Here is a 15,624-nt window from a genome sequence, read left to right as displayed (position 1 = left end):
AGGAGCATCCATCTTCCTCCAAGCCTTCCCCTGGTTGAACGTTTCCTTAGCAACCCAGAACCTTTATAATCTCTCCACAAATCAGCTGCCTTTGCCCCTAGTAGATCAACATGGATGCCACAGGTGACCTCGTTTTCAAAAACCCCTTCCCTGCTGATGCCCCACCATGCGCCATCCCAATGACAGGTCTCTCTGGAACTTTGGCCGTCCTTCTTGTTTCTGCTCCCTCCAGCCCAGGTCCCTGTTCCCTCTTCTGGGTGCTCTCTCCTTCCTTTCCAAACTCCTGTCCTACAGCTGTTGGCTAAACAACATATAAAGCAAAGGAGGACAGAACTGCAACAACAAGCAAATACACAAGCAGACAGAACCCTCTCTCAGCGATTCAAAGCAGACAGAACATCCATAAGATGTAGACCTTGATAGCAAACCATCTGAATCCCACAGCTGTCTCCATATATCATCCACATCCATATACCATTGTGGAGGACACATTAACTTTAGGCACATAGGATACAGTTACAAAATTCACCTGATTTATTTTGGGAAGGGAAATTTCAATATGTTTCCAAGAAATGAAGTCACACAGAGTATGTTTTGGTAATATAATGTGCTAGAAATCACTGATAAAAAGCTAACCAGAAATCCCCATACATTTAGAAATTGAGAAGTACCTCTCTAAATGAAATAGGAGTAAAGAAATCCAAAAGAAAAAGAGCTACATTGAACTGAATGAAATGAGCTGATAAAATTGTAATCAAATTATGTCTTCTGGGCTGGAATATCCTGGGATATTAGTGTGAGAAGATTGTATGGCCTCAAAACCATCCCTAATTGATGGAGACATTTTAACACCTCAAACAGCTTTAGATCAGTCACTTATATGTGACCCTCCTACACACTAGCTTGGGCTTTACGTTATGAGCCTCACAGGGAAACAATCCAAGCTGACTCACAGGATCTCCGAGGACCTCCAGGAATGAGAGCATTTTAAGAGAAAACATTCACTAACTTCTCTCCTGAGGGATCCAGGACAACACCCAGAGAGCTTGCAGCTCCAGGCGTGCTGGGCAGGGAGAGCCAAGCAGGTGGGCAGAGCCAGGGACCCAGGTGACTAGACAAACCCCCTGTGATCATCTCTCTTGGGCCCTGTCCTGAGCTGAACTTCCTAAACTGTTTCTCTCTAGGACTAACACAATGTTTCCCCAACTCATTCAGGCCCAAGGCAGCTGAAAATCAATGCTCTACAAACCACCACTTATTGTGTAAATTTCTTGTAAACAGGAACCATTCTAGCACTGCTAAAATAGGAAAGCAATATCTTTAACATAAATATAAAGAAATCATAAAAAACATGCAAACAAAAACAAAACAAGGATAACAAAACATTTGTATTAAATTCTGTTTAGATGCTGCTGTCCGCCTCAAGAGCCCCAGAGTTGGGTGGTCCTGGTTATAGAAGGAGAGACCAGCCACAGAAGGGGTGGATCAGACTAGCCCAAAAGTGAACGGGAGAGAGGCCCAGCCTATAAGGGGGACTAGGGAATTCCAGGAAGGATGGCCAGGGTAACCCTGATTATAACTGAAACAGGGGGTAGGGAAAGAGGAAGCAGTGAACAGAATTTTGGGGCCTCAAACAGGTGAGATCACTCATGGAGGTGAGGAAGTGTCCCCAAAGCCCATGTCAGCCTCCCGTCTTCGAAGCCCTTCATGGCCCCTGGAAACAGGGCCGGGAGCCTAGAGTTTGAGATCCAGCTGTGCTGCTTACCAGCTGTGTGACCGTGGGCTGGTTTCCTTCAGTGAGCTGGGGGCATCCAAGCCTGTGTCCATAATTGTGCTGAGGACAAGAGGAAGCCACATGCCGAGCACCTATGGACATTAGCATCATCGTCTCCATGGGGCAAGTGTCTTCCCAGATCCAGTGCCTCACGTCTCACAGCTGTTAAAGGCAACACTGGTAACAACCACAGGTCCCTCCTGTTTCAGGCCTGTCCTAAGCCCTGCCCTTTGCACACATCATCTCTTGGGCTCCAGATGGCAGGAGGACCTCATAAAGTGTGGGGAGAGCTCCAGGCCCCTGGGGAGGCTGAGGGATTCCTGGGTCCTGGGGAAGGGTGAGTGACTGGGGGACCCTACGGAGGGCTGGGGAACAGAGCTCCTGGGCTCCATGGAAGGAATGGGGGATTGGACACCCCTGGAAAGGGCTGGAGGAGTCTTGCAGGATTCTGGGTCCCCACAGGGCAGATCCCTCCCACACCTAAGCTGGGGCAGGCTGGGACCTGGAAGCAGCAGCATACAGAGGCAGCAGATCCATGGGATGCTGGATGGAGTGGTGAGGAATGGTCTGGCAGGCAAGTGGAATCACCAGGCTGGGCTGCCTCGACCCCTTCCCCCTTCCCCAGTCACCTCACTAACTCTGGCCCTGACCTCACCCTCCAGCAGGACATGGGCAAGCTAGGCAGAGGTGGACACCTGGAGCCAAGGAAGGGTCCCTCCCCAGACCTCTGTGTTCTGGTTGTTGAACAGACAAAAGGAGCCACCCAGGGCTCCTGGAACCAGGAGGGAGAATCTGGCCCCAGAGTCCTCTCCAATGGGGCTTGGGGAGAATCATGGAGGAACAGCATTTAGCACCAGTTCACTCACAGAATAAAAGCAGAACACAAGTCCCCTTGGATGCTGATGTCAGTTTATTATCCCAGCCACATACTGAGCGCTCACTTGGGGACTTGGAAGCAGGAGAGTAACTGATAGTAATTTAAAAGAACAAAAATGCTGGAATGTGGGCACTCCTGATGCTCTTAAAATCAATGTCCAGCACTCCTCTCCTCACCCTCCCCATAGTGAGGAAACTGGGATAGCCAGGGATTTGGCGAAGAAGACACAGTGGTTTCTGAGGGTTTTGCTGATTACATCTGACCAAGCTCCTTTTTCCGAAGGTCACTTCTTTTAATCTTGCCAGTGACAGTTTTGGGCAGCTCTGAGACAAATTCCACCTGGTCAAGGATAAAGCAAACCCATCCCAACTTAGTCCTGTTGTCATTTCTTACCAATGCCCCAGTATCCTCCTCTGCCCCTGCACAGTCCCCCAGATGGACTGGAACAATGTGGTGGCCCCAATAGGCTCCACCAAGCATGTCAAGGTGTCCCCTGACCTGGGAAGTTGGATGCAGCCCTGTGACGTGCTCTGACCAGTGAGATGTGAGTGGGAGTGAGGTGTGCCACCTCGAACAGATCACTTGGGACAAATGGATCTGGCACCCCCTCTGTCCATCTCCTCTAGCACCTGGCAGTTACCTATGGTGGGTGCTCTTTTATCCTGCTCCCAGGAAGACCGTGCAGATATGAGGAGCAAGAAAGATACTTCCCTAGTAGGAGCCACTAAGACGAGGGGCGTCTAGTTACTCACAGTAACATCAGCCCATCCTAACTGGCATGCATCCTCCAGTCTACTCTCTAGCAGGCAGCAGAGCCTTACATGCGAAGCATGGACTCTGTCGTCAGACACACGTGGGTTTGAGTTCAGCTCTGCCCTTTTCTTCACTCCAACCTCAGGCAAGTTACTGTGAGTCTCTGAGCCTCCCCTGTTTCCATTCTTTCAAATGGATGGTTATAACATCTCAGGTTTGGGGGAGGGGGATTAAATGAAATCATAATTCATGGAAAGCTTTGAGTCCAGCGCCAGGCACACATAGTAAATGTTCAATAAATATTAGCTCTCTACCTTTATGTCTCAAAGGTAAACACTCAGAAAGCACAGCAATGTATTATTACAAAAGAAAGACACGTTAAATTTTTGACCCATGTATCCTTGCAAATGTTGTTTTTCAACAAGTCAGATAACATGTATATTTATTCACAGCCTGCTTTTTTCTCTTAATAATATATTTTTGTGATGTTTTTATGTTACAAATAAGAGATCTGCATCATCTTTTTAAATTATAGGACAGCATTAATTACCACGAATAATTTAATCATTTCTCTATTGTTGGACATTTTCATAGTTCACACATGGCACTGAAAACAAATGAGGTAGAAAAAAACCTCTCAGAATGTATTTTATGCTACAATAAATATTATTTTGTTAGCTTTTGTTTGTTATGTATCTATATATGTACTGGGCTTCAATTTAGAATATATTTCTTACTACAAATAATGTTTTTTAAAAGTGTGGCAGTTGTTGACTTGAATGTCTTTTTCAAATTGTGAAAGATTTCAAATAACCTTCTTGGATATTTCTAGGCTCTTGGCTGATTGTTTTCTGTAGCTTTTTTGTCAGCCTTTTTGTTTTCTGACACAGGATAGAGGTTTCCATGATTAAGATGGATCTCCCCTAAACCCCTAAGTTGAATGCTTCTTCGGTAGAGAAAAATGCTCACTCCATGGGCTACATAAGCTCCACCCCAGCCACCCTATGAGATTTGGGGCAGCAGAGCCCACGGCCCACTGGAGGGGACCAAATGCCATCCCTCTGCCCTCTCTCACCTTCCTGGGGTACTTATACGGGGCTGTCACTGACTTCACATGCTGCTGCAGCTCCTTGGTGAGCTGGTCCCGGTCATGGGAGACGAATTCCGGGGTCAGGACAATAAATGCCTTCACCACCTGCAGCGCAGAACCAGAGTGGAGGCTCAGGGGGAGTGGCAACCAAGTGCATAGTCTAAAAAGTAAATGTGTGTTAAGTAAATGGAAAAACAAGTTGACAGTTGAGCCTCTGGAAAAGAACAGGACCAGTGTCCATACTTCCAATTTCTACTCTCTGCCTTGGAAAATTACTTCACCTCTCTCAGCCTCCATGTCCTTCTCTGATATGGGGACAGCACACTTCATTCCTCAGGGCATGGATGCCAAAATTCATCGAGATGATTCATATAAACCACAAAGCTCGTTTAAACTGATTTTTATTCCTAGCATTATCATCACCCTTTTCACTATTGTAGGTAGGGTTCTGTGGGCATTAAATCAATGCTGGCCATTAACTATGTTCCTATTATTCATGTTGCTTCTACAGGGCACAGGGCCTTGTCCATAGTAGGTGCTCAGCACACAGTGAATCAATGAATGCTTGCTCTGGAGCCAGACTGCTCAGATTCTCATTCTGGCTCCACCACTTAACAGCTTTGTGATCAGGCAACTTATTTAATGTCCTTATGCTTGTTTCTTTCCCTGTAAAAAAGGGGTCTCAGAGTCCTTAATTAATGAGGTTGCTGTGAGGGGGAAATGAACCAGCAGGTAGGAAGGGCTCAGAAACTAGGAGATGGGCAGCAGTAGTCCTAGCAGCAAGCCACATTCACAAGCATCATTTTCTGTCACACACCGTTGAGGCCACATTGCTCTCTGGTGGCCACACAGTGTAAATGCACATGCACACCCACGGGCCCTCCCTCCACCCTAGGTCCAAGGTTGGAGAGACAGGACCAGGAGGAAGGTTTCCCAGCACCTGCCTTAGTGCCCACACACAGACACGATGACCTCTGTGCCCTCCTCCTTACCTCCCTTCGAATCGGGTCCAGGCTGCTCACCACAGCTGATTCAGCCACAGCCGGGTGTTCGGCCAGGGCATTCTCCACCTCTGCAGGCCCGATGCGGTACCTGCAGGATCAATGGCTCCTTCTTGGTTTCTGAGTGGCTGCCCAGGGCAGGGTGACCCAGGCCCTCAAGTCTCATGTTTTAGAGGGTCACCTCGTCCCTTGCCACGTAGGATAACTGTCGCAGGAAGCCACATACCTGTGCCCTGGCTCTGTCATGGGCCCCAAACATGAAGAATGGGCACTCCGTGCTGAGAAATACAACACTCACATGCTTCCCAGAGTTTCTCACCTCACTGCCTCTGCTCAAGGAGGAGGGTGAATGTTTAGTCCTCCCCGAGCTCTGGAGCTGGGCTCAAGGAGCTTCCCTTGGCATGAAACCTAGTAGAAGCCTCAGCCTTTATCTTAAACATTCATGCAAATTCTGCATACTCTTTCCCATTACATTAGCATGTTTTAGAAATTTAAAAAGTAAACACACTCAACTTCCCTGAAATATTCAAGAGAAATTGTTACTCTGGTATAATAGGTCATTTTCTTTTCTTTCCAAATCACGTAAAGTTTAGGGACAACTGACTTGGAGCCAGACAGCTTTGGTAAATCTTGGTTGTACCCAGCACTCTTTGAAACTTTAGGGAATTTTATTCACTAGTCAGTAACCCAGTTCCTTCATCTGTAAAATGGGCATAATTGCATCTACCTTCTAGCATTGAGAGCCAGGTTATATAAAGTACTGCAGAGTGTGTGTCCCCATAGTAAGTGCCCCATAAAGGTTTATGTTGTTGTTATCTATCATTAAATTTTTCAGTTATTGTTGTGTCCCATTAGAGGAGCCAAACATAGAGGAACTTCCTCAACCAATAAAGGCCTAAGTAACGTCTTCCTTCCAAATCCCTTAAACTGCATAATGTCTTATTATGGTTCGCCTTGCAGACCTTCTTGAACTACATTTTGATAGACTTTTCTGGATGCAGGACTTGGGGGAGGTGCACAGGTATCCCCAGAAAAGGGCCCCATAAACAGAGCTCTGTTCAGAGTTAGCCTGAGCTAACCATCACCAAGCTTGGATGAATGTCAGAACAAGCTAAATCCCATGAGGCATGTGCGGGTGGTGCCTCCCAGCTCAGGTCAGCTATACCTACCCAGAGGTATTGATGATGTCATCGTTCCTCCCCAGGAACCAGATGTAGCCCTCTTCATCCATAGTTGCTCTATCTCCAGAGTTGTAAAAGTCCCCACATTCCACTTCAGCTGTCTTTACTGGGTTGTCCTGCAAAGACAACAACACCCCTTTGTTGAAGGCAATGAGTTTAGAGATGATGAGCCACAACCTGGTGCTCAGATCTGGGTCTGGATCCCGCTCCTGGCTCTACTTGGCACCTGGGCAAGTTTTATAATCTCTCTGAGTCTATTTTCATTATATCCAAGTACTCAATGAACACTACTTGTCAATTAGTGGACAATATTGAGCCAATTTTAAGGATAATTTTTTAAAGTAACAACTCACTTTTGTGTGGCACTCTAGTAGAATAAAATTTCCACTAGAACATGGACCCTGCCTGGACAAATGAGACGTGTCAATAAACTTCTGTTAAATGAATTTCCTTCCCAAAATACTACCTCATCTGATCCTTCCAGAAAACCTACAAGGCTTTTGTTTTTCTAATTAAATTGTTTATTTTAAGATCATTGTATATTTGCAGGGTACCTGGGTGGCTCATTCGGTTGGGCGGATAACTCTTGATTTCTGCTCAGGTCATAATCTCAGGGTCGTGAGATCGAGCCCTGCATAGGGCTCTGCATTCAGCGTGGAGCCTACTTGAGATTCTCTGTCTCCCTCTGCCCCTTCCCTAACTGATGCACACATGCATGCATATATGTTCTCTCTCTCTCTCAAATAAATAAATCTTTTTAAAAAAGATAATTATATATTTGCATGCAGTTATAAGAAATAACACAGAGAGATCCTGTGTGCCATTTACTCAGTTTTCTCCAATGGTAGCATCTTGCAAAACTACAGTTCAATATCACAACCAGGATATTGACATTGCTACAGTCCACCAATCTCACTTAGATCTCCCAGGAGTTTACTTTTACTTTTTTGTGTGTGTCTACGTGTATTTTATCAAATGTGCATCCACCACCAGAGTCAAGGTACAGAAGACTCCCGTCATCCTGAGGATCTCCTGTGTTGCTCTTTTATATCTACACCCATCTCCCTCATCTTTTCCCTCCCTCCAAATCCCTAAGCCCTTGGCAGGGACTGATCTATTCCTTAGTTTTATAATTTTGTCACTTTAAAAATGTTACATAAATGGAATCCTATAGTATGTAACCTTTTTTTTAAAGATTTTATTTATTTATTTGAGAGAGAGAGACAGAATGAGAGAGAAAAGCACATGAGAGGGCGGAGGGTCAGAGGGAAAAGCAGACTCCCTGCTGGGCAGGGAGCCTGATGTGGGACTGGATCCAGGGACTCCAGGATCATGACCTGAGCCAAAGGCAGTCACTTAACCAACTGAGCCACCCAGGCGCCCCAGTATGTAACCTTTTGGGACTAGCACTGTTTTTATTTTTTTCACTCAGTATAATTTTCTGGAAATTCATCCAGCTTCTTATGTTCATCAATACTTTGTTCTATTTACTGCTAAATGGTATTTCATGTTATGGATGAACCACAGTTTTGGTGTCAACCCATTGAAGGGCATCTGGGTTGTTTCCAGTTTGGGACTATTGTGAATAAAGCTGCTCTCAACATTCACGTGCAGGTTTTATGTGAGGCTAGATTTTTATAGGCCATAACAGAAGAAATGAATGCTCAGAGAAGCACAATAACTCACTCAAAGTCACTCAGCTGGTCAGTGGTAGGGTTGGTATTTGAATTTAATTCTTGCTCCACAGCCTTTGTACTCAACCATTAAGCAATGTGTTGAGATCATCCCTCTCATGAAACATAAAATGATTTGAAAAGGGTCCAGGGAAAAAAAAAAAAAACATTGAATGACATCCCATTTTAGGTTCCCTTCCAATTGTTCTCATTGTATTAAGGAGACTCTCTGACATGTTTTTAAAAGCTCTGGAACTACCAAGAGTAAGTTTCAGGACTGGAGCTTTTAGTGGGAACAGGGTTTAGCTAGAATTCAAGAAAAATTGTTTTGTTTGCGTTATAGTTATAGTTATAATTGCCTTCTGTTTTTGGCAAATCATACTGTTTTCCACTTGTGATACCAATTAACTTTTTAAAAAACAGATGGTTTATTTTTTTAAAAGATTTTATTTATTTATTTGACAGAGAGAGACACAGCGAGAGAGGGAACACAAGCAGGGGGAGTGGGAGAGGGAGAAGCAGGCTTCTGGCTGAGCAGGGAGCCTGATGAGGGGCTCGATCCCAGGGCCCTGGGATCATGACCTGAGCTGAAGGCAGATGTTTAATGACTGACCCACTCAGGTGCCCCAAAAAACAGATGTTTTAAAATAAAATAATGATTATTGTGTGCATCTGTTCTGACCTATCTGGGTAGCTGCCTGAAGGACAGGTGCAAGGTACTCACTTTATATAACTCAGAAAAAAGCAGCAGGCACTGCTCATAGAAGCTACCAGGCAAACTACAAAAGTGAAGTTGCCTGAGGTAAGAAATTATAGGTGGAGATATACAATAGACCATCAAGGTCTGGGGGAGATGCTGGAGTGAGTTTTGTTTTTTAGTTTTTTTTTTTTTAAATTAAGATGTTCAAAACAGCTATGTGCATGGGGTAATTAAGACAGCCAGGAACATGCCTGGGCAAAATGCATGCTCAGCAAAGTCCTGAGAAGACCTTAAGCTTTCATCTCAGGCTGATCCCTAGGCTCAGAGCAAGTCCAGCTAAGTGGTAAAGGAGTATCCTAGCACAGAGCCAATCTGCACAGTGGCTGTTCTCTCTTCTTTTTGGTTGGTGATGTTTTTCTTTGTTCATCTGAGCTCCTGCCACTCAAGGAAATCTCTGTCAAAACATTAACTGAACATGAGCGAAAGGATCAGAAACCTCAGTAATCACACATGACAAACTATACTCTTTAAAGAATTTGCAAAAGTACCACAACAAAGGACTACTATAGCCTTCAACAGTCCAAAATCAAAAACAAAACAATGAAACCCCAGCAACCTCAACCCCCAGGGAAGTGGGAGAATCTGATTTCAAGAGTTCACTCATATGTGGAATTTAAGAAACAAAACAAATGAACATTGGGGAAAAAAGAGGGGAAAGCTAAGAAACTGACTCTTAACTGTAGAGAACAAAGTTATGGTAACCAGCGGGGAGGGGCGGGGGGATGGGTGAAATAGGTGATGGGGATTAAGGATGCACTCATTACGATGAGCACTGGCTGATGTATGTAAGTGATGAATCACTAAATTCTATACATGAAACTAATATTGAACTGTATGTTGACTAAGTGGAATTTAAATAAAAACTTGGAAGAAATAATAACAATAAGTCAACATGTTAAATGTGATCAAAAACTAAGAGAAAAAATGAACAAAGAACTAAAAAACAGAAAAAATTATATATGGACAAAAGAAATTCAAAAATCATTTTCTATTTAGAATAGCAACAAAATGAAATAATACTAAAAATACATTTAGTCAAGAAAGTGAAAGACTTGTACACTGAAAAATAAAAATCGTTGCCAAAAGAAATGAAAGAAGGTATCAATAAATGGAAAGACATACTGTATTAATTGGAGACTTAATATTAAGATGATAATACTACCCAAAGCCATCTTCAGGTTCAATGCACTCCCTATCAAAATCTCAGTGGGGGCACCTGGGTGGCTCAGTTGGTTGAGCGACTGCCTTTGGCTCAGGTCATGATCCTGGAGTCCCGGGATCAAGTCCCGCATCAGGCTCCCTGCTCAGAGGGGAGTCTGCTTCTCCCTCTGACCCTATCCCCTCTCATGTGCTCTCTCTCTCTCATTCTCTCTCTCAAATAAATAAATAAAATCTTAAAAAAAAAAATCTCAGTGGTATAGAAATACTCATCCTAAAATTCATATGAAATCTTGATGGATCCCAAATAGCCAAGACAATCTTTTAAAGGGAGAAGAAAGTTCTTCTTTCCAGGGACAAGAGCTTACACTCCTGATTTTTAAACTTACTGCAAAACTATAGTAATCAAAACACTGTGATACTGGCATAAAAAAAAAAGACACATAGATGATTGGAATAAAATAGAGAACCCAGAAAGAAATCCTCACATATATTTTCAATGCATTTTAGGCAAGAATGCCAAGGCCATTCAATAGGAAAAGTCAATCTTTTCAACAAATGGCACTGAGAAACCTGGATGTTCAGATGCAAATGAATGCAGTTACCTTATACACCATATACACAAATTAACTCAAAATGGATTAAAAACCTAAACATAAGAGCTAAAATTCTGAAACCCTTAGAAGAAAACATGGGGGAAGTCTTCATGATTTTGGATTTGACAATTATTAATTAACTATGACACCAAAAGCACAGGAAACAAAAGAAAAAAATAGATAAAATGTTCATCAAATTTTTAAAAAATTTTACTTGAAAGGACACTGTCAAAAGAGTGAAAAGACAATGCACTAAATGGAAGAAAATATTTGCAAAGCATATATCTTATAAGGGGTTCATATCCAGAATATATAAAGAGCTCTTACAAATCAAAACAAAACAACCCAATTTTAAAAATAGGCAAAGGACTTGAACAGACAATTCTCCAGAGAAGGTGCACAAATGGTCAATAAGCACATGAAAAGATGCTCAACATCACCAGTCATTAGGGAGTTGGAAATCAAAACCACAATGACATACCACTTCACACGCGGTAGAATGACTATTATACACACAAAACAAACAAACGAACCTGAAAATAACAAGGATTAGCAAGGATATGGAGAAACCGGAACACTTGTGCATTGCTGATAGAAATATAAAATGGTGCAGCCACTGTGGAAAACATTTTGGCCGTTCCTCAAAAAGTTAAATATAGGGGTGCCAGGGTGGCTCAGTCATTGGGCGTCTGCCTTCGGCTCAGGTCATGATCCCAGGGTCCTGGCATCAAGCCCCACATCGGGCTCTCTGCTCAGCAGGGAGCCTGCTTCTCCCTCTCCCACTCCCCCCTGCTTATGTTCCCTCTTTCACTGTCTCACTGTCTCTGTCAAATAAATAAATAAAATCTTTAAAAAAAATAGTTAAATATAGAATTACCATAGGATGCAGCAATTCCACTTTCAGGTATATATCCAAAAGAAGTGAAAGCAGGAACTCAAACAGATACTTGCACACCAGTGTTCATTGCAGCATTATTCACAGTAGACAAAAGATGGAAATAATCTAAATGTCTATTAAGAAATTGATGGATATACAAAATATGGTACACCCATACAATACCATTCAGCCTGAAAAAAAATGACATTTGGTCACATGCTACAACACGGATGAACCTTGAAAACATGTGCTAGGGGAGATAAGCCAGACACAAAAGGGCAAATATTGTACAATTCCACTTAATAGAGGTACCTAAAATAGGCAAATTCTTAAACCCAAAAAGTATATTAAAGGTGACCAAATGCTGGGGATATGAGGAAGAGGGGGGGAATTATTGTTTAATGGGAACAGAGTCTCCATTTGGGATGGAAAAAATTTCTGCAGATGCATGGTGGTCATTGTACAATGTTGTGATTTACTCAGTGCTGCTGAATTGTATGCTTAAAAATGGTGAAAAGGGTAAATTTTATATATTTTACCTCAGTAAAAGAAAAGAAAGGAAAAAAGCAAATAAATCTCAGTGGAGGAGTGACAACATATAGTCAAGAGGGCATGTGAGGTATATATCTACATAGGTGTGGGCATAGCAGAGGACATCTTTGTAAAATAAAATATGTTATTTCCAATTTAAAAAAAAATGATGTTGCTCTGGACCATCCCAGTTTAATTTAACCATAATCTCTATGGTTGGGTCCAAGAGTTATTTTTTTAAATCTCCTCAACTGATTCTAACATACAGGCAAGATTGAGAACCACTGATCTATGTATCTGTTACTCTATTTTCTCTTTTATCCGAGCCTAAAATTGTGCTACTGTGAATTAAGGCTAGGGCCTGCATATTTGCTTTTGGTCAATAACATCACAAAAGGAGCAGCACCACCCACCCCCAAGGCCACAGAGTGAGGCCAACAGTGACACCATTGGTTGTTCCTGTGGAGAAAGGAGACGGGTCTGAGATCAGCTTCAAGGTCTGTCCACTCTCCCCTGACCAATCTTGGAAGCTGAGAATTTGCCTGGTCAAGAGTTTCTGGTTTCCTTAGAGCCTGTCACAGTTTTATGTAATTCCTGGATTTCTTATGTAGGGTTTGGGAACCAAAAAGATGTGGGTTTGAATCCTAGACCTGCCATTTATTTGATATGGGGAAAACATACAAAGCTTCCAATCTGCAGTTTCTTCCTCTGTGAAGTGGGGGCACCACTGTCCTCTCTGGAGGCTCAGGAAGATTAACAGATTTGTGCACAGCCTGTTGGTAAGTGGGACTGTAAGATTTGAACTCAGTCAAAGCTTCTTGCATACTCAACCTCAAGAGATCATTGGAGGGGTGCCTGGGTGGCTCAGCTGTTAGGCGTCTGCCTTTGGCTCGGGTCATGATCCCAGGGTCTGGGGATTGAGTCCCACATCCGGCTCCCTGCTCAGTAGGAGGCCTGCTTCTCCCTCTCCCACTCCCCCTGCTTGTGTTCCCTCTCTCACTGTGTCTCTGTCAAATAAATAAATAAAATCTTTAAAAAAAAACAAAAAAGAGATCACTGGAACCCAAGTCTGGGGTGCTTCTTTCTACCCTGTCAGCACTTAAGTGTCAGATGGTTTCGGACAGGAAAGGATGTGAGAACACACTAGGAACTTAGAGATTAATTAGAAGAGGCTTCATTGAGTTGGAGTGACTGAAGGGAGGTGTGAAGAAGGTTCGTTGTGCAGAGTTGAATCCACCCCCTTAGCACCCACACAGCTCCCTGAAGGGATTTTGAGGGTCTGGAAGTGGGCAGGTGAGGATCACCACTTACTTCATAGCCCATGAAGAGGCCAATGGGCTTGGTGGGCTTCATCCTGATGCCAATGTTGCCTTCAGTGTTGAACGGCAGGCTGTTGCCTTTGTCGTCAATGATCTGGAGCAACAGGCCTGTGAATCCCACCCTGCAGGGCCACCCCAACACGCCTGCCCCACCCACACAGTACCTGACTATTCGTGTGACACTGGTGAGAATAAATGGGGGGAGGAACCCTGTCAGAAAATAGATTACAGCTGTCAGAAGACTTTGAAGTCAGGAAATGGTGAAACCCAAGTTATGGGTCTATTGGTCTCATGGATATGCAGACGTAGCAAATGTGTCTTAAACACAGATCAGGGAAAACTAGAAGCACCAGCTGATGGAGAGAGCTGCCAGGGCTCCCTCCATGTGCTCTGGTCCCATCTGTTGTGTGTGAGGCTTCAGGCTGCCAGGCTGAGCAGCATTCATGCCCAGGATACTGAAGTTCTCAACCGAAGCCTCCCCAGGAAATGGAGGGAAAACAGGAGGAGAGAGAGAAGGACAACTGGGGTGGGGGTAGGGTGGGGTGGGCACAGCTGGTTCTGTCACCTGGTGTCCCACAATCGTCCAATCCCAGCTGAGCCCTAACTGCACCCAGCAAATGCCTTTAGGACCACACCTGGACATCGAAGGGGGGAATGCCTTTCCCCATGGAACCCGGCTTGATCTTCATTCCACGGAGAGTGCCACAACTTACTCCCTATTCATAAAAGAAAGAAAATAGGGTTGGTCAAAGAGTCCAGGCTGATTACAAAGCATTAAGAACCACACACAGCACCCTCACTCATCCATGTCATTGGATGCTATGCAAAGAACTCTAGCTCCTGGGGCTACCGGGTCCATTGGGAGGGGCCAAAAAAGAAGCAAAAAGGTGAGCCCGGGGCTGTGGGAATGTAATGTGAGGTGTGGAGTACGCACTGTACGTCAGACATGTGTCTGTTTGCTAGAGGAAGGCCATGATATCATTTAACATTGACTCAGGCTGTTAAACAGTGATAGGAACCCTGTCTCAATGACTCAGAGCTGTGCTGAGAATATTCAGATTGTGTTGTCCCCTCTGCTAGGCAACTCCCCCACCCCCATTTATCTTCCTGATGAACTTTATTCCTCCTTTATGGTACTCTAAAATAGCTTTCTAAAGCTAAGCCAGACCAGGATTTGAATCTTTTTTTTTTCTTTTTAAGATTTTGTGTGTTTATTTGAGAGAGAGAAAAACGAGAGACAGGGCAGGGGTGGAGGGGGAGGGGCAGAGGGAGCAGGAGAAGCAGACTCCCCAGCTGAGCAGGGAGCCCAATGCGGGGCTCGATCCCAGGACCCCGGGACCACTACCCAAGCCAAAGGCAAATGCTTAACCGACTGAGCCACCCAAGGATTTGAATCTTGACTCCAGCTATGTGCCAATTAATCCCCTTTCATCTTCTTCTCTGTAAAGGGAGGTAATTATAACACTTAGCTCTCATAGTACCTGTGAGCGTGTGGAAAACTCTTCACACAGTGCCTGACACACCAAGTTAGTTCCATAAACAGTTACAACTAGCTTTTATTCTGGCCCCAAGAAAAGTCAGTTGGGAGATTCTCCTTCTGTAGTATTTTTTCCCACACTTCCATTGTAGCCAACAGAGCATTATACTTCTTTTTTTAAAAATATTTATCCATTTATTTTAGAGAGAGAGAAAGAGCGCAAGAGTGCTTGAATGGGGTTTGGGGGGCAGAGGGAGAGAGAGTCTTAAGCAGACTCCCCGCTGAACATGGAGCCCTATGTGGGGGCTCAATCCCACGCCCCATGAGATCACCACCTAAGCTGAAACCAAGAGTCGGAAGCTCAACCCACTGAGCCAACCAGGAGCTCCCAATTATACTTATTTTTGCTTGTCTGTTGCCTTCACTGGATAACAAGCATCCTGAGAATAGAGATTGCCCCATTCATCTCTACTATCCTAGCATCTAGGGCAACACTTACTTAAAAACAAGAGTAATGGTAAGGTGAGCATGTACAAGGGGTTGGACATTGTAGCCAG

At 44.0% G+C, this 15,624-nt stretch overlaps 1 protein-coding gene across 1 annotated transcript in view; it reads right to left on the bottom strand.

Moving 5' to 3' along the window:
- Nucleotides 1–2,903: 2,903 nt before the first annotated feature.
- Nucleotides 2,904–15,624, bottom strand: part of ACSM1 (acyl-CoA synthetase medium chain family member 1) — a 46,714-nt gene continuing 33,993 nt past the window's right edge. The window contains exons 8-13 of the mRNA XM_028091697.1: nucleotides 14,226–14,306; nucleotides 13,583–13,684; nucleotides 6,665–6,792; nucleotides 5,487–5,586; nucleotides 4,480–4,599; nucleotides 2,904–2,990 (exon numbers count right to left, since the gene is read on the bottom strand). Of these exons, the coding sequence (XP_027947498.1) occupies nucleotides 2,904–2,990; nucleotides 4,480–4,599; nucleotides 5,487–5,586; nucleotides 6,665–6,792; nucleotides 13,583–13,684; nucleotides 14,226–14,306 (618 nt within the window). The remainder of the gene's footprint in view (nucleotides 2,991–4,479; nucleotides 4,600–5,486; nucleotides 5,587–6,664; nucleotides 6,793–13,582; nucleotides 13,685–14,225; nucleotides 14,307–15,624) is intronic.

The sequence above is a fragment of the Eumetopias jubatus genome, unplaced genomic scaffold, assembly GCF_037043125.1.
Source record: "Eumetopias jubatus isolate StellerSeaLion01/CBP00866 unplaced genomic scaffold, mEumJub1_p1.0 scaffold_12, whole genome shotgun sequence".
Classification (NCBI taxonomy): Eukaryota; Metazoa; Chordata; class Mammalia; order Carnivora; family Otariidae; genus Eumetopias; species Eumetopias jubatus.
The sequence above is the reverse complement of the archived record's forward strand: the minus strand, read 5'-3'. Positions and strand labels throughout refer to the sequence as shown.